General features: G+C 43.6%; 1 protein-coding gene across 1 annotated transcript in view; it reads right to left on the reverse strand.

The window, feature by feature from the left end:
- thada (THADA armadillo repeat containing) overlaps positions 1-20,077 on the reverse strand; it is a 109,747-nt gene that overhangs the window by 17,974 nt on the left and 71,696 nt on the right. The window contains exons 32-33 of the mRNA XM_083922653.1: positions 8,920-9,296; positions 2,892-3,016 (exon numbers count right to left, since the gene is read on the reverse strand). Coding sequence (XP_083778779.1) covers positions 2,892-3,016; positions 8,920-9,296 — 502 coding nt within the window. The remainder of the gene's footprint in view (positions 1-2,891; positions 3,017-8,919; positions 9,297-20,077) is intronic.

Consider the following 20,077-nt stretch of genomic DNA (forward strand, 5'->3'; position numbering starts at 1 on the left):
TGACATAAAGCCCTTTCAAAAGACGATCTCTGGGCCAAAGCCAGCCCGGCCTTGTATTTCTAGAGTGCCACAGTGCTGTGTTCCCCGTTCTATGAACAGTTCTGAGTTGAAAAAACAAACAAACGTAATTGTCATTTTACCGCTCTCCAATTGTTGATAAGGTGTCGCGCTGAAAAAAGAACTGATCGTAATTGAAAAAAAAAAGATGTTTTGTGTTCTGCTGACAGTGATGTCTCCAATTATACCGACTTAACCACTAACGTGACTGGCGAGAATGTGGACATAACTGTGCAATGGGCTCTTTGACCTTCTAGTGGCAGCAACGCAGGCAGTTGTAAAATCTGAACACAAGTGGTCAGCTGGAGACGCAAAACAGACACTGTAATTTGAACTTATTAAAAAATCATTTGTAATTTTTGGCTCTATGTTGTTAAACAAAATTGACTCCGTGGATCCACCTTACTCTTCACCCCAATACAATGGAGGTGAATAAAATTTCTTATGGGTTACTATGGGAAGTGCAGTGATTGAGTACATGTTTCTTTGTTGTTTTTTTTGGGGTGAACCAAACTTTTAATTGAACAAATTAGTCCAGTGAGAGCGTCTGAAAATGATTATGTGCTCCTCAGGTTGTTCTGTGGAAACCGTTACGCACACATAACCCCCCAGCGCCCTCAACTACACACACATCACTCAACTGTATTGACTTACAACCCACAAAGGAAGTGTGCTGCTACTCACCACTACATTATGGATCACAATAGCCCGAGTGCCATTCAATCACACGGGAGACAAGGGCAGCCAGCAACCCAATCTCATCCCTCCCTCGCTCTAATCATAACCCTGGGGCCGATCCAAAGGGAAAGTGGATCCCCAGGTCCAGAGATTGTGGCCAGGAAAAGGCTTTACAGGGCTAAAAGCCTTTGTAATACAATCCTTATTCAAGCCTGTATTCTCTTGTCGGGGTGAGAAAAGTACAGCAGTGGTTTGTCAAGGAAGGTGTGTGTGTCTGTCAATGCATGTCAAAGGGCTCACGGTGTACGCGCACACACAAATACTGGAACAGTACGTGCCAAATCAGTTTGTGGTAAGAGAGGGCTGGAGTCTCTCATAAACTCTCACAAAAATAATGGTTGGAGCCTGACAGGTGTGAATAAGCTCATGTAGGAATAATGCTCTAATGACGGCCTTTGAGAGCATAAATATCAGCTTTCATCGACGTTTCTCTTTATTTTTAAATCTACCATTCTCCAATCTCCCCCACAAACACCCATGCAGAAAGTTGCCAGTAAAGTCCAGGTGTGCCCAGGTGCAGGGTTAAGGTGCAGCCAGTGAACCTGAATGTCCCTCCTCCATGGACTGTGGCTCTGAAAGAATGCTTGACAGTCAGCCTGCCACAGCCACGTGAGGGCTCTTTCACAAGTGGAGGGTGCCAGAAAAAACAGGGAAATGGAGGAGGAGGAGGAGGTGTTGTTGCATCTCGCCAGGTAGTACATTCATGTCTCTTCCATCCCTCATAGCTAAAAGCTGCTCTGGGATTGTTTAGGGACTGTTTTGACAGCAGGTTTTCAGGAGGGAGAGAGCGTTTTTGGAGTCACACAGTCGCCTCCCTTTACCTGCATTTAACCTTGAAATTAATGAAAGCTACAGGTGTTGGCCTGTTGTAAAATGGTAAATGGACTTGTACTTATATAGCTACTCAAGGTTTTTCCACACTACTTGTCACATTCACCCATTCACACTGATGGCATCTTCATACCATCTAATCTAATCATTCATACCACATTTACACACCCATGCACAGTACGGCGAGCAATTCAGGGTTTGCCCAAGGACACTTCGATATGTGGACCGGCGGAGCTGGGGATCAAACGCCGACCCACTCTACCACTGAGGCACAGCCTCCCCTGTAGGTGATGGTGCCCAGAGATATGAATCTATGTATAGAATATATCATTTAAGACTCAGGGAACACAATACAAATGTTTGCTGAACACAATCCAGACATGTGACTCAAGTCATTTGGTCCCAAGTCAAGTCACCCCCCCCCCCCCCCCCAAGACAACAAGACAACATTTGCGTTGGTTTATCTGTTTTGCCACTTGCCAGATCTCGTGAGAGTTTGTTGCTGAGACTGAAACAGGTCTCAAACAAATGTTTTCCATATTTGTGCGTCTGAAAATTACATTTTAGTGACAGAATGTTCAGGAGATATGTGGCTTGTGAAAAAACAGGTCCGCTATTTTTTTCAGTGACTATGAGGCGAATGAATTGGTCATAATCTGTGTTCACGTCTCCCATTGGAATCAATACACTCAGGACCTGCCACTAGTCTCCTAAAGAGGTGGGGCCGTGACACAGGTACAGGAAGTTACGATGAGTTGGCCCGCCTTGCTTCTAAAACATCTCTGGTGCTAATTATCAAATGTTAGCATGCCAACATGCTAAGCTAAGATGGTGAACATGGTAAGCACTGTAAGCATGTAAGCATGCTTATGTTAGCATTTATCTCAAAGGCTGCAGACTTTTACTGGATGTCACTACCCATTTTTATCTCTACTCATTTCCTGTCTTCTCTCCACTGTTGTTAACCTAATAAAGGCGTAAAATGTCCGACCCAAAGAGGATAAGAAAAATGTTTAAAAGATAGTTATGCTGAGCTGTGAAACACTATGATTCCAAAACCCTGCATAATCATCTGTATGATTTTGGGGGCTATGCCATTGACCTTGAGTGACATGCTGTAGGGTATGTCAGCTCTACCTGCTGGAATAAGGAAATGACTGTCTAATCCTTTGGCCCAAACACAGGAAACAGAGGATCACATTAAGATAACTTGGATGATGTTAAAGATTATTTGTACTTGTGCATGTATGTGTGTCTTCTCTGACCTGTGAACAGAGTTCTGAGCCAGTGCAAGAAGGTGCAGCAGGACCTCCTCCTGGGAAAAACCCCGAACAGCATCCCTCCACCGGAGCTCTCCACCGGAGCTCAACACGCACAACACTGTGAGGACCTGAGAGGAGGAGGGACAGACAGAGACAAAGGGATTATGAAAGGAGTGAGAAATAAGATACTAAAGTAATCACTCTTTTTCACCTCCATCTCTCACACTCTCACACACACACACACACACACACACACACAGCTACTGGAGAGGGAAGTTGCTCAGGGCCATCCATCAACACAGCTTTGGTGTCCTCTCTGCAGCGTGGCTGGCAAGTTGCCCGCGGGTATTTTTACCCCACCGGTCAGATCCTCCCTACGCACACCCTAACCACGGGTACACAGCTGCCTCGCTCTCTCTTTCACACACACTGCACACAAATATATGCATGATTACGCATGCACACACACACAAGCGTGCACACAAAGATGTGATGAATTACAGGCAAATCTTCAACCATATCTTTCTCTTTTGTCTACTCTTAGCATCCATTCAGCGTAACCTCCTAAGCTTGCTTTTCTCCTTCCTTCACCCCTCGCTGCTTCCCCCTTCTCTCCATCCTTCCCATGCTGTTTGCTTTGCCCGGTCACTCTTCCAGAGAGGGAGGCGGCTGACCGAGTCAGAGGAGGAAAGGACTACTTTTCCACCACGTGAGACCCGGTTAAACACACACATCAAGCCAGGAACACGTGTTGACATTCCTGCTGCATATCTCAATGATTATTATTTCTTTCAAGGCCCCAATCTGTTATTAGAGCTTTAAAATAAAGCTTGCTTTATGGGATCCGTGTGGGTGGAGAGCAGGGCGAGTGGGTGCATGAAATATCTGTGTGTAAACATCTGTGTGTATGTGTGTGTGACTGTATATTTGTCTATGTGAGCAGTAAAGCGACAAGGTATCAAGGTAGACCTTTTTATTTTTGTTGTGACTGAATGAATTAAGGAACAATAAAAAAAAAAATTTAAATCGTCATCGCAATATCAACTCACGCAATAAACACATCACGACAGAGTGAGTAAGTATCAGTAGAAAAACGCACTTTAAAATGTAACTATCGTTCTTTTTTTCATGGTGCCTTTTGTGTTCAGTTCAATTTCCTCAATCGCCCAGTTGTCCCCAGCAAATGTTGCATCATGTGATCTACTTGACACTTGGCAGGTTTATTGCTGGAGATCCAGTGATGTGCTTTGGTGCAGTTGGGCCATATGATGGCACTATAACAAAAAACTAATTTTATATTTTAGCCGGTGACTTTTGAAGTTTGCGTCTCAGAAATTAAATTCCTGGATTCTGCAGGTTTAGATGAATCTATCCATGTAAGTCACACCCATTTGCATCTACATCGATTTTCTGCCATTATGTACATTGTGAGCAATCATCACCAAATGTGGTACAGATATGTTCAGATATGTGATGTTCTATACAGTTTTTGCCCCCAAAGCTCAAATGCTGTGAATGGAGCGTATAATACAAAACCAATGGCATATCTCCTGAAAGCTTTCTGCTATTGTAACCGTAATTTGGAGACAAGTGGGGATATAATGTCAGAGTGGACATGACACATTTGGTGGCATTTGGCCAATAAGTGGCACTGTAGCAGCATCATCTTAGCCTCGTGAGACCATCCTGATCTCGCAAGCTCCATTGTATTTGCTGGTAACGTGCTGCAGAGAAAATTTGGAGCCGTTTGCCAAACAGACGTACAATCAGCGTTGGTTTGGAGACGGATTTAAGTGTGGCGAAACGGGAAGCCACTGTTCAGTGTAAACAACATGGCAGCTTCCATGGATGAAATGAGCACAGCTATGGAGCAAGCCGCTCGCTAACTCTTTTTTTCTCTTGGATCCTTCTGTTGAAATATGGACCGGGCACCTGAAATTGTGCATTTTATCTGTAAATTCAAACAGAAAATATCCTTTACTGACATGTTGTCTACTTTCTCTTCCTTGCCACGGCGCTGATGGTACGCCATACACTTCATCGATCTGATTGGTTGATTTGGCCCGTATGTTGGTAATAGACAGATGGTTTATCCAATCAGCAACCAGTATTTTCACCCCTTCCCAAAAGATCTCCAAATGAGAGTTCCCAGATAGATATGCTGAGCAAACGAGAATCATGTGAATCAATGCATCCGGCGGAGTCAGGTTAGCATCATCTAACTATAAAGGAAGAAATCTCTGTTTGGGTTTGTGTGCACGCATGTTTGACTGTCCTTCACATATCTCAAGAGCCGTTGATCCAGTCAACTTCACACTTCGTGCGTGCATCGCAGAAGACTCGAGTGTCTGCAGTAGGGAGTGTGAAGTCAACCAGATGAACTAGTATGTATTTAAATAATTCAACAGCAAGCATAAGCTAATTGGGAAGGATTTCTTGTGGCTGGGCTTAAGATAAACATGTAGTGTCAAAAAACCACAGCAGAACATTACACTTTTTCGGACAATAAGCAAAGTCCATTGGCTCTTCTCGATAATGAGAGTGAAATCATCGGGCCAGTAATGCCGAGCCAGTGTCATTATTCTTTGGGCCACTGCGTTTCTCAAACTTGCAGTTTCTTCCAGCTCCTGCCTGTGTGTTTTTCACTGCTCATCCACCCATCTGTCTGCCAGGTTTTCGACTGCTAGCTCCAACACAGCTGGTCTGACCATCTCTGCTGCTTCTGACTTTAACAACCTGCTTTAATGAGCTCCCGTCTTGCAACACACTCGACTGCCCACATACTCAAATATACACAGTCACAGGAAAACATGCCAACTCAGGCGTAGACGCGTACAGACTTTCATAGCTGTAACATGCAAATAAACAGTGACGCCCACCCTGCATGAACAGGCGCACACAAAAAAACCCATGAACAAATAAAAAAGTACCCAGCTTTTTTTTTAACCTTGACAGCCTCAAGGTGTTGCTGCTTTTCACTGGTATTAACTAGCATCTGAGGCCAAAGCAGATTCCGTGCCAGACCATGAAAGGGGTTCTGACCAAACAAACTTTTATTTAAATGTCAAAAAAATCATAATGAGTCCAAACCGCAAACTGCCTCATTGTATATAGAAAAAAATAAATCAGGTTTTTTTTACAGCAGAGTCAGAGGGACCTGGGTGACATCACCTGCTCCTCATGCCATAGCTCCATAGACTAAAGCCTCTTTCACACATGCACTGCAAACCTGAACGTATACATAACCCGGTGGAGTTTGATTTGAGAATGCAAATGTTCAAATCGCAAATCAGTTTAATCGAACATCAAACTGAGTGTACCCTCTTAGTACAAAGTCTGTCTCCGATTAAGTCCATGTGTGAATAGAGCAGCTCGTTGGCTGGAGAATTCACGGCGAGCGAGTGGGCGCGTTGATGACGTTTCTACCACGCTGCGGCTGACACCCGAAGAAAACAAGCCTGCTCCGGTGAAGAACAGCAACTAAAATGTCCAACTGGAGAAACAATGAGAGGAGCGGCGCCGAAATCATCAGACAACTTCAGGGAACAGCTAGAGACTCGGTTGTTTGTGACCAAATTACGAAGCGGCTCTATCACCGCGGTGTAATCGGCGTCATGTCCTGCCTCCTGCACACTCACTCGCCTAAACCAAGTGATGACTATCTGTGTTGCTTAAAGTAAAAACAAAGATTCAGCGGAACAAAACTTCCAAGAAACAGAAATAAACTAGAAGGGCCCTTGGAAAGCTGGTACAGTGTGAATTTTCCATTTTTTTCCCGATTATTCCGACACCACATGAATGCTCCTGTTGGTGAGAGTGAAAAGTAATTTGTGTATCTGCCTTGTGACTCGGATCCGCTCCAAAATGTAATGGGTTCTTCCTTAGCTCATGCTACACTCGTCCACCAAGTTTCATTAAATTGGGCCAGCAGTTTTTCCATAAAAAAAAACAAACAGAGCCAAAAACAAAACCTCCTTAGGGGAGGTAAAAACTGACCACATGCTGCAAATCAGCATAGTCTGTCTTTCCATTCGTTAGGCTTTGGTATGTCTTAAGCACTAAAGCCCCACAGGTAGGAGGCAAGAGTCTCCCAGGTTTGAAAAACGCCAACAATTGTCACTTCACCCACACTCTTTAGAATACCGCACGATTCATCATGGTCTGCTGCGCCACACCAGTCCAGTTGTTGGTGGTACTTTGCCTATAAAGTGGTTTTAGGACCAACAAAAATCAACAGACATGAAGAAGTGGAAGTTTATGACATAATGGATTCAGCATGAACACGATTCAGTCCAAACACAGCAGTTAGTCCTCAACCTAAAAGCTCTTTCTCCTGAAACATTTAAAGGGAAACACTGAAAATATAAACAACTCCGTCAGATAAGCAGTTAAACAAGGTCGAGTTAGAGCAAAATAACATAACAAGGACTAACTGGATCTACGCAGCAATACAAGAACCATTTCTGTGTTTCCATGTTATATATCCGGTATATATATATATATAAATATATATATATATATATTTCCACACATACCAGCACCTTTATAGTCTTGCTCAAGTCTACCACCACTCAAGGCACTTTTAACACTCAAAATCATTCAAACCACATGCAGAGCACATGATGCTAACTTTCTTAACCTTAGTCGTTTATCATGATAATTGTTATTGTTTTAGTTGGCAAAATCAAGGGCTGTCTTCTATTTGTTGTTGTTTTTCGCAGTCATCTGATTGGGATGCTCTATTGTTGATCCTAGTTCTGAGATAAAATAAAGCTGTTGTTTTGTTGTTGAGCATCTCCGTGTACTTGTATTAGGATGTCCTCATTAATCAAGAGTGTCCCAGTGTCCTCTGATAAACTTCAGTATCTTGACATGCGAGCTTCTGATTAGTGGACGACCTGCTCAACTTCTGATTTTTAATTGAACAACAACTTCATTTTATTGACAGGAATTAAAGGGATTGCTTCTGTTGCATCTCAAGTCAGCAGGAATGGACATTTTGCATTTTAGAATACAGCACACAAAGCTGAGAAACCCTACAAACAGTTTTACCTTTGCTTCTTTGATATGCACTGAATGTTTTCTACATTTTGAGAATCCGACAAGGATACCATTGTTCCCATATGAGTCCTGTTATACAGCAGATCCATTTACCACATATCCTCTAGAATACTACTCCGGAATAACACTCTGTCCTTGGCCTACTGCTGCTCCTGCTCCTCTCCTCTCCCAGAATGCTTCACTGGAGTCCTGGGCGAACTATGGCAACTGGCCCGTTGGGCAGGCGTGTCCTTGGAGCAGGGGAGGCTCCACTTAACGGGGCTGACACTTTAAACATTAACGGCTGGGCCTGTAAAGCAGCGCCTGGCAAAGAATGCGCAACCAAACACATGCGTACAAAGAAACAAAAAAGCTCAACAAAACATATAAACCACACACAAGTCTGCAGCAGCGTGGAAACACACAAACATGCTGTACTGCCAGGCAGTCCCAGCAGTGCTCAGTCATGTCAGCTCTGGGGTAGTGTTAACGAGAGCAGATCTGCTGGCTGCCTGTTCCCGCTTTATGAACACGCTGAAATACAACCTTCTGTCCCCAAACAGGAAATAGGCTGCATTTTCCTCTCCAGAACTTGCTAAGAGTGGAACCCTACCAAACCTCTCATGAGTGAGTGAGAGAGCGAGCGAGGCAGCTCACTGCCAGCGTGCTTGGCGTGTCCCCCTGCGGCCCATTAGCCTCTCACGCAAGCCTCTGCAAGATGGATTTGGACATTTAATCAATTTGCAGCAAATGTCCCTGTGGTTCAGTGAAACGGTGATGAATAGGAAAAACATATTTTTTGAAATGCTTCCTCATTGTGTGATGACAGGACTCTGAAATTATGGCCTGTGGCAGACTCACACACAGCCATGAACAAGGCGCACGCACACGCACATGCACACACACGCACGCGCACAAACGTATAAAATGACCAGACACATTACAACAAACAAATGCACCTCCTATAATGTTTTTGTGTGTGTGGTCTCACCTTGGCCAGACACTGGGGGTGTGTCTCGTGAAGCGCCAGGCTGGTCAGGTTAGACAGGGTGGTCTCGTCCACCCACTGAGGTCTCCTCTTCTTTACCGCCTCCTCCTCCTGCAGCCTCATCAGGAGCCCCTCCAGTGCCAGCTCCCTCACCTCGTACTGTGGACACTGCAGCAGACACTGCAGGAGCTGACTCGTGAGCTGAGCCCCCCCCCAGAGCTCAGGGATCTCCACGCTGGCGCTGAGGGCCACTCGGGCCAGGCTGAGGAGGTACTGAGTGCTTCCGGGCACCAGGGCGGTAGAGGAAGTGTCGGAGGTTACGAGGTCTGAGGCCATCAGGACGGACAGAGCGTCCTGACAGAGGTCGCTGACCTCGGAATCTGACAAACACAAAAATCTTCATGTTCGCTGACAACGAAGGAGGATGACACGCTTTTAGGGTGGTTATTTATATGACATGATTACAAGTAGGCTACACGGTGGTGTAGTGGTTAGCACTGTCGCCTCACAGCAAGAAGGTCACAGGTTCGCATCCCAACCTCGGCCTTTCTGTGCGGAGTTTGCATGTTCTCCCCGTGTCTGCGTGGGTTTTCTCCGGGTTCTCCGGTTTCCTCCCACAGTCCAAAGACATGCATGTGTTAGGTTAATTGATGAGTCTAAAATTGCCCGTAGGTGTGAATGGTTGTCTGTCTCTGTACGTCTCTATGTGCCCTGTGATAGACTGGCGTCCTGTCCAGGGTGTACCCCGCCTTACGCCCGATGTCGGCTGGGATCGGCTCCAGCACCCCCGCGACCCCGACCCCGGGATAAGCGGTTGAAGATGAATGAATGAATGATTACAAGTTTGGCATTTATTTCATATTTGAGGATTGGAGTCTATAATCTTTTGCCTAGCGTCTATTGTTTTTGTTTTTTTAAGTTTGAAATAAACTGAACGAAGCTGCATGTGAAAATCTATTAAAATCGGTTATCCATAACAAAAATAATTTTAAGCGACTTCTTAGGGCGCACTCATATTGTCCATCCGTACCGTGCCCAAGCACGTTTCACAGGTAAAGTCTAGTTCGTCTGACCAGTGTGAGTGGCCACGGCCCGTTTGGGAGAGGTGGGCTTTTGTAAAGCACGTTTGCACATGTACGAGCACGAGCGTGCGCATGTGTACGAGCACGAGGCCTACGGCGGTTCTGATGTCATTTTATGTGCGCCTGCAAAAGATTCACGTTGGTGTGATGCGGAGGTGGAGTGTTTACTGCACAATTGGTCGATGACAATATTAAAAACAGTCGGCCAAGACGCACAAAAATTCCAAGGTCTATGGAAAGATTTTTAAACAAAGCGACACCTTGCGATGACATCATCAATACGTGTGACGTGTTACGGCGTGATGAAGTATAGGCAGCAAGAAGCATTCGCAGAGGCCCAGGTAGTGTGAGTACAAATGGGCCTGGCCTGCAGGGGGAGAGGGAGGGCAGGGACAAGTACCCTAAAGCAGGGGGCACGGTACGGACGGACAGTGTGAGTGCGCCCTTAGAGGCACTGCAATGCATTTTTTATTGACCATAATGGCTGGGCAATATGGAAAAAATCTTCTATCCTGATATAGGTCACTTCATATCCCAATAATGATATGTGTGACAATAGACAACAGACTATGGTAGTTCAATAAATAAACAGCCTATATGAAATAACCAAATGGTTAAGCCTATTTTTGTAAACTCCTGTGTGAATTATAGACTCATATAAACAGGGATGTGGGATATAAATGTCAAGTTTGTCCCTCATTTTGCACATAAAAATTGAAATCGTGTTTTTGAGAGACCACATACTCACGGCATGATCGAGCCTAAGGGACAGACTACTGCCAGTGTTGCCAGATCGGACTGTTTTGAACCTAAATATTTGGACGGTTTTGTCAGGGTTTTGTGTGTGTCTGGCATGGAAATGTAATCTCTAATTTGGCACCCCTGACTGCGGAGCGTGCACAAGCTAATGTAGCTGCGCCTTGAGACAAAACACAAACTCTACCAGCCTCGGAATCAACGTCGTTAGATGAAAGAGCTAAACATGGATCATCCTCCCTCGCATGGGGGTGGTTTGGCTTCGAAAACACGGATGTTGCTCAAAAGACGACAATCTGCAAATGCCGGAATGTCTATGTTGGAAAGCAGCGACATAAACCTCAACCAGCAATATTCACTCCTCCTAATGTTTTGCAAATGTTTTCGTTGGGCTATGCCAATACTGTAAATGATTGTCATTGGGTAATGTCAGTTGAATAGCAGCTAAAAGGGCTTTGAAGCAGTTGTTGTTGTAATTTACAAATTTTTGCCCATTCAAAGATAGTGTAATAAAGGGATAGTGAGTCAAAGATGTATCATTTCCCCATCACAAAAGGAGGGACAAATAACAACAAAACATGGTTGTCATCATCATCATCATCATCGTCATCATCATCCTCATCTACTGCTTTTCCCTGTCGGGGTTGTGGGGGGCTGGAGCCGATCCCAGCTGACGTTGGGCGTGAGGCGGGGTACACCCTGAACAGGACTTCAGTCTATCACAGGGCACATAGAGACAAACAGAGACAAACAGAGACAGACAACCATTCACACTCTCATTCACACCTACGGGCAATTCAGAGTCATCAATGAACCGAACACCTGTACGTCTTTGGACTGTGGGAGGAAACCAGAGAACCCGGAGAAAACCCACGCAGACAAGGGGAGATGCAAGGCCATCATGCAAGCTCCACACAGAAGGGCCCCAGCCGGGATTCGAACAACCACACCACCGTGCCGCCCGTGAAAACATGGTTATCGGCATCTCGGGTGCATTACTTGGTGTTAGTTTGGAGTGGAAGACTGAAATGGCAGAAGATAGATTACAACGCTGATATCTACTGGTAGGGGGCTTAAACAATGGGGAATGAACCATTGTCTGCCACAAACCTTATTCATTATTGATACAGTATCACAATACATAATGTCACCATACCATAGTGTATTAATATGTTCTTACACCCCTACTCATGTCTGAATTGAATACTGAACAGCAGATCAAGGTTATACAGAGACCATGTGTATTTTGGCCTACCTTCGAGGAAAAACTGTAATAAGTCGTCCCTGTTTCCATTGAGGATTAATACAGTTTGAGCTCATTTTGACTCTATTATGCCTGGCCATGTACATTTAGAACATTGTTGGAAGTTTATTGAAATATTCCCAGTGGCTTAATTACTTTGGACGTATCCAGTCCAACCTCCCTGCGAGCTAAACACACACACACACACACACACACACACACACACACACACACACGCCTCTGTAAAGCAAACACATGCAGACAACAGGCCAGACTGAAGAAGCCAGTCTCCTCTGTTCCTTTCTATTTTGACTTTTATAGGAAAGGCTGCGTCAGTGTCTGTTTGGAAATGCCCATGGCTGTGCCAACCCAGCCACCTGTGAACATACACCCTTGGGGAGCGATGGGCACATAAATAAAAACACACGCACGCACACACACGCACCTCCTCTGAAATATAAGTATAATCCAGAGGCAGGGCAACTATAGAGTAACTCAATGCCATTCTAAAGCTGTGCTCCTCCCTACAGTATTACTCCACACAGACCCTGCTTTGACAGCCAACTCAATTAGTTTCACACACACACACACACACACACACACACACACACACACACACACACACACACACACACACACACACACACACACACACACACACACACACACACACACACACACACACACACACACACACACACACACACACACACACACACACACACACACACACACACACACACACACACACCTCATGAAACCCAGTGCAACTCAATCCGACCCTGCAGCGCCACTCAAAACGTGGCCTGACAAAAGAGCGGGAAATGCCGCATTCCTCCGGAGATGGGCCGGGTTACCGTGGAGACGGGGCAGGTTACTAAGGAACCTGATCCTCAAAGGGGGGTCCGGGGCCAAATAAGCATGCCCTAATGGTTATAATGGGAGGTAGGGGCACAGTAATGACACCGATGATGAAGGGAGGAGAGAGAGCTGGATGACTGAAGGAGAATGGGAGCGTGTCAAAGAGAAAACTGCTGTCTGTCACGGTGGGGTTCAGAGGAACATGGAGTGTGTATGTGCGTCAACGGGTTGAAGAAACAGCATGCTACCATTAGCTTGTCACACACTGATCCGTTCAAGTGTACAGCTATGATCCCGATTCATAGCTGATGCTTATATGATGATGATTGATTGATGATTACACACACACACACACACACACACACACACACACACACACACACACACACACACACACACACACACACACACACACACACACACACACACACACACACACACACACACACACACACACACACACACACACACACACACACACACACACACACACACACACACACACACACACACACACACACACACACACACACACACCTGCTTCACCCCTTGAAAACCACTGAAATAGAGCAAGGAGGCCCAAAAAGTACTTTCTTTCAACTGACTCCAAATTCAGTCAGAGAGGGAAGGGAAAAGAAAGGTAGAACGAAAGAAACAATGAAGGAAGAAAAACTACAGAAAGAACAGTGATGAAAAGAGCAATTGTGGGAGGAAATAAGAGTAAGAAAGAGAAAGAGGAAAAACATCATTAGTCAGGATGCAAAGCTGTTTTTTTTATGACAGCCTTTATTAAAATAGTTCATGTGGAGGATGGGGGGAGAAGTCAGGCATTCCCTCAGCGAGTGAAAGGCGTTCCTGTGAGGCACGTTTCAATGTGATTTTTCATGTCTGATCATAAACAGCCATTGTTCTCCCGCAGCTGTGTTTATTTAAATCTGTGTCTACAACACTTGTGTCTCTTCATGCTGCTTGAGGGCAAACCTGCGGCTGGACTGTGGCCAGACTCCATTAACTTGTGATTACCATTTGATATTTGAGGATACTCTGGGGTGAGGTCTCGCTTAGCGGATTACAGTGCCAGCAAAGCATCGAGATCATTAATGCTGTGAATGTTGGTGTAGGTGCAGGTCTCAGTGGAGAGTTTACATGTACTTGTCTAAATGATGTTTCAGAGATTTATAGACTGCAATAAACACAGCTGATCCCTGATTTTTCCTTTAGCGCCATCGTCAGCTTTACATCTTTTGCTCCAGACTGAAATATCTCAATAATAATTGGATGGACTGCCTTTAAAATGTGCTCCAAACATTCCTGCTCCCCCCAGGATGAACTGTAAACTTGCTAGTGATGACCTAATTTTTTTTTATCTAGCACTGTCATTATTTCAGTTTGTTCAAAACTTGAGTTTTAATTTAGGCAGATGCTATTTGCACCCATTTTTATGCCTAACCCTGACCGTGTAGTTTTGAAGCACATCTATGTGGCTTTGTTGCCTAAACCTAAAACTATAAAAACAATAAGTCAGTCGAATTTTTAAAATTCATCTGGGATTCAAACCCAGGTCTAAACGGTGGAAGTGCAGTGCTTAAACCTCTCACCTATAATTACTTTCCAATACTGCAACACTTTGTCACTCATTATACCACTAAAAGGTGGTGGGTGAGTGTAAACAGCCAAATTGCTGCCATATTTACACCCGGATGCAAAACGTCACTCCATTTGATTCATTATTGATTTATCAACCTATTATTATCTCAATTAATCCACATGCCAATCACACCGCTGACACTTTAAAGGTCCCATTTCATGCTCATTTTCAGGTTCATACATGTATTGTGTGTTTCTACCAGACCATGTTTACATGCTTTAATGTTAAAAAAAAAACACATTATTTTTCTCATCCTGTCTGTCTGGATATACCTGTTTTCACCCTCTGTCTGAAACGCTCCGTTTAGCTCCTGTCTCTTTAAGAGCCCCCTCCTGAAAATGTCTGCTCTGATTGGTCGTTGTCTTTGGGTCTGCCAGATCTGCACTATCAGCGTCTCTGCACCGTCATTGCAGCCGAGGCATGATTGTAACAGTACTGCAGTGACACCACGACTGCACATTTCTCTGTGGATTGAGCTTTTTTAGACGTTCACAGTATTTATATAGAACCTTAACCTGCTTTAAATAAATAAAAAAAAAAAAGACATGGAAAGCTCACTTTTTTGTACAATAACAGCTCAGGGTTCAAAAACATTAAGAACAATAAATGATCTCCAATATAAAATATAATTGACAAATTCATTTTCTGTTAATTGACTAATTGATTGGGGTCCCCGGTGGCTTAGTGGTTAGAGCAGGTTCCCCATATACAGAGGCTAAAAGTCCTCATCGCAGCAGCATGGGTTCGACTCTGTCCTGTTAGAAAAAAAACAAACAAAAAAAAAACAACCTACAAAACATTTCAGCTGTGCTTTGGTTTATTACTAAATACCTTGGGATCTGATCCTACTCTTGTTAGTCTCAGCTGCACTTTGCTTTAATTAGCAAATGTTAATATGCTATCACCCTAAACTTAGATGGTAAATATTATACTCTCTAAAAGTTTTAATCCTTAAGATTTGAGATGTGTTGTTTCTAGCGGCCTCTTTGGCAGTAAGATGTAACTGCAAGTGAGCCTGTTCTTTCAGAGCCTCCATAGTGTCACGTTTGAGGTCACTATGTGTGTTGACCTTTTTTTGCTCTTTTGTAAACTTTATTGACACACATTCACATCTTTAATACTGGTCCGATCTGGTCTCGATACGCACACACACACGTTCCTATCACACATTTGCCCTTACTACAAGCCTGACTCAGAAGCACCATGGCGGCGCATTTGCATTAAGGGAGGGGAATGTTGCCGCAGACACACCGATTGCAAAAAGGTAACAAGTGCTTTCCTTAGTCGGTCATAACTTAAAATACAATTAACTAGATGAAAATCTTACAGATTATACCTTTAACATTAGCATGAGGGCATTTTCACTGTTAGCATGTTGATGTTAGCTTTTAGGCGTGCCTCAGTTGAGCCTCACAGAGCTGCTTTGAAAATAAAAGTGGCTGGAAGTAATTATTATGAATATTGGCACTAAACATGCCTCAGTAACAATCATTTAATCTGCTTATTGGAATTGAAACCATTTATGATTTAAAATCAAATCATTTGATCAAAACACTGATATGGTCTGCAGGAACCCCGATTTCCCGAATAATAAACAGTAATAATTACATTTTGGCTTGATTGTCACAGATGTCAGGCACCGTACAGAAATCCTTTTCTTTGGTTCCACAAAGAGAGAGAGACCAGGGAAACTGATACATGCAATGAGATGTTATTGCTAGCTATGCATCAGGTTGACTGTACAACCTCCCTGGAATCAAAACATGGAAAAAATGTCAGACTTTGGTGGACACATGCCTCGTTAAACTAAAACATTTGTCAAGGTCTGTGGTTGTGCTGATTTCCACCGTGCAGTTGGCGTGTTTTAGTCAAGAAACTTGAGACTTGAAAGAGACAGCCTTAACCAGGTGTAAGTACATTAGATTAGACTTTCAGACATGGAGACTTTTTTTCTTGCACGGCTAAGTTTGCCTGTGTAGACGCCCAAAATGAAAATACAGGAAGACTGCAGTCTGTACGGATGCAGTTAAAACTTGGGAAATCTATGAAAACGACCCAACAAACGCAAAGTAGAACAGGGAAAAATACCTCATAAAGTAATGCTTTAGAGAACTAGATTCCTTATATGTTCAGGGGAGATTTGAGCTTACCTGTGTGAGACTTTGTGTGTGATGGCCTGGTTTACAGCATAGCTCAAAAATCTAAACTACTTCTTAAGTGAACTAGCTCCAACATTACGATTGGTGGTTTGGGGTAAGATGGACACTGAGCCATGTTTGGAAGGAGGACGGAGGGTCAGCACGCTGGTCCAGAGAACACTTTGAAAGCCAAACTAAACTGAAAAAAAAACAGCCAGCTCCACTCCAACACCATGCTTTTAGAGTCTTTAAGTGGAAGACCATGTGTGATCTCTAAACATGCAATATGGTATATGTTAAAGGTCCCATATTATAAAAAGCGAGCTTTCCATGTCTTTTTTTAAAATTATAAAGCGGGTGGAGGTGCTGTATAAATACTGTGCAAGTGTCTAAACACTCAATCCACAGAGAAATACACACAGCCTGTATTCAGAAACTGTGCCTTTAAACGAGCCGTCAGACTTCTGTACGGCTGTGATGTCACAACTATAATATATATAGGTAGAAAGTGCCAAGTTCAGACAGACAGTGTCAAAGTGTTTTTTAATATTAAATCATGTAAACATGTTCTAGTAGAAACACGAAATACAAGTATGAACGTGATTTGGGACCCTTAAGTTATATGTTAGAAGTGTTAACTAAATGTGTGCTCGGGTGTAGGTGTGTGTGTGTGTGTGTGTGTGTGTATGAGTGTGCCGATAAACTCCATTAATACCATCCATAGCTCACTAAAAGTAGACAGTAAAGACGCTTTGCTGCGTCAAGCTAGAACTTTGGCGAGACACTTGCACGTGCTCTCACACGCAAGCACACAGCTGGGCTTCTCATCAGCTTCCACCTTCATTACCCAAACTGTGAAAAACAAACCCCAGACGCTACGTGTGTGTGTGTGTGTGTGTGTGTGTCTGACAGTGTGAGAGAGCTGACCTCTTTCTCATGCTGTTGGAGCTGATGTCCCTCTCATTATTCTAAAAGTTCTGTCCCTACACACATACGTACTGTAAATCTATATGTATGTATGTGTGTGTGTGTGTTTGTGGGTTGCTCGTTCAAAAAGTGATATAAATAACTGCATGGTAAAAAAAAAACCTGATGACTTTGTCTACCAACCACAGTAGCTGCTAGATTCCTAAATTCATGAGGAAGTTTTACTACTTCACTGGCCACATTACTGTTAAATAATACTGCCCTTGTCTGCCAGAACGTTCTCACAAAGACGGTGCATCTACCAGAGGGAAAACCTATGTGTCTCTGAGCTGTGTGCAGGTCAGTTAAAGAGTGATGTTCTCTTCTTGGTTTCATTTGATAATGAAAAGTGGTTCAGCATTTATTGAGGTAAGTCAGGGGGAAAAAAAAAAAGTCAGAGTCGCTTTTTTTCTTCCGGTCTCTTTGGATGTATTTTGTTGAGAACCTCAGGCCGAGTATCTTGTAGTGCTTACAGAAGAAGCAGAAGAAATAACAAAGTTCTTCCCTTTGACATTGAATCGCAGCGGTTACTGCATGATTCCCAAAAACATATCACAGAGTCAAATATGTGTGAGTATCCAAATTTGGAACTACATGGCTTACCAAGCTGCCAAACGGGAACATCAATCTCATGTGCTAAAGTCGCTAGAAGCCTACTTATGGTAACATGCTTTTTGTGTACTAAGACAGATTGCACTTAAAGGATAGGTTTGGATATCCACCAGTCTGTCTTAAAACAGCACTCACATGCCACACTTGGATGTATGCGAAAGAGCGGGAGCGTTATGGGATGCTTTGATCAGTTCTCCTGTTCATAAGGACCAATGTAACTACAATGTCAGAAATGAAGTAACAGTCTTTTCATGTGTTTTTTGTTTTTTTAACTCAGACTGCTGAAGCCTCTTGTTCATGAGTGGCAGTAGGAATAAGGATCATAAGGAGTGTGTACAGAGTGTGGAGATGCCCTTGAGCAAGGCACCTGTTTGTGAATGTGTGTATTTCAGGCAACAGAGGGTGAAAAAAATGAATTTCCCCCTGGGAACAATAAAGGATGTCTTCTTCTTTGGCTGCATGTGTAGTCTGGGGGCCTCACAGCTGTAATGAAAGCATGTTTTCCTCATAAAACATTAGATTTAAAAAATATATATGATATAATGCTTCCATTATAGCCATGTTTGCTAGCTTGCCAACAGTCAATTGGTGGAAAGACGTAAAAGCAACAGCAGAAAAGTGTATCGTGTCGTCTTGTGCGTTACATACAGACAAACCAGGGACCCACTTGTACAAACACTGCCTCATAGTGCTGCTGCTCCAACTCCACAGGGCACCTTTAAGATAAACTTCAGAATGCAGAACAGGAACTGGGGCCCCATTTCTTACAGTGTAGTCGCGCTGCAAAGGGATCTCTTCATGACAATTATGGAGAGGTGGAATGATTTACGGCTGCAACTAATGATTAGTATCATTATCTGTTGGTCAGTTTCTCGGTTAATCATTTTGTTTTTTGGTCTATAAAATGTCAGAAAATGGTGTTTCCCAAAGCCTAAGATGACGTCCTCAAATATTCGATTTTGTCCACAACCCAAAGATATTCAGAGGAGGAAACGAACCAAAATATACACATTTAAGAAGCTTGAATCATACTTAAAAACTGACTCAAAACAACTACTCGATTATCAAAATAGCTGGTGATAACCTTAATAGTTGAATTCACTTCACAGAGATAATAATATTGCAACATTTACAAGATGACATTTCCTTTAAACACACAGAGAGTGTAGAGAATTAGTGACTCATTTAACATTATATTTTACCATCTGCTAAATTCCAGCAATTTCACCGATACTTGAAACATTTATGTGTGTTTTTTCCCCTCCCTCCCCTCTGCACTTCTCCTTTTTCCTACATCCCTCTACCTCCCGCACATCAAACTATTCAGCTCTTTTTACAGGCACGGCTGAAAAGCAGAGAAACAGAAGACTGGCCGAGGGAGAGATGAAGCAATGGACGGTGGGGGCTTTTTTTTATGAGTCCGCATGGATCAAAGGGCTGGGGCACATGCACACGCACAAACACACACACACACACACACACACACACAAAGACCTGTGTTCAGAGCCGGCAGGAATTGGCTGGTAAATGCAAAGTTCCTACTTAATGCAGGGTGCCAGTTAAAAGGGGAAAAAAGAGGAGTAATATTGAAAAAGGCGATTGTTCACCTCCTTTACCCGTAGTGCCAGGCACTCTTAGGAGCCTGCTGCTTTCATATGAACTTGCCCAACCTGTGGCTTTTTAACTCAACATCTGATTTGTTTGAAAAGTGCAATTACACAAGAGGAAAAGGGTGACGGATTGGAAATGAGGGAAGTAGGAGGGGAAAAATGGAAAGGCTCAATAGAGAGAGGGTGAGAAATGAATCCAGAGACTTATGATAATAAGAGAGGCATTAGAGGTGTGTGAGCTAGTG

Source organism: Echiichthys vipera, assembly GCF_963691815.1.
Source record: "Echiichthys vipera genome assembly, chromosome: 11".
NCBI lineage: Eukaryota > Metazoa > Chordata > Actinopteri > Perciformes > Trachinidae > Echiichthys > Echiichthys vipera.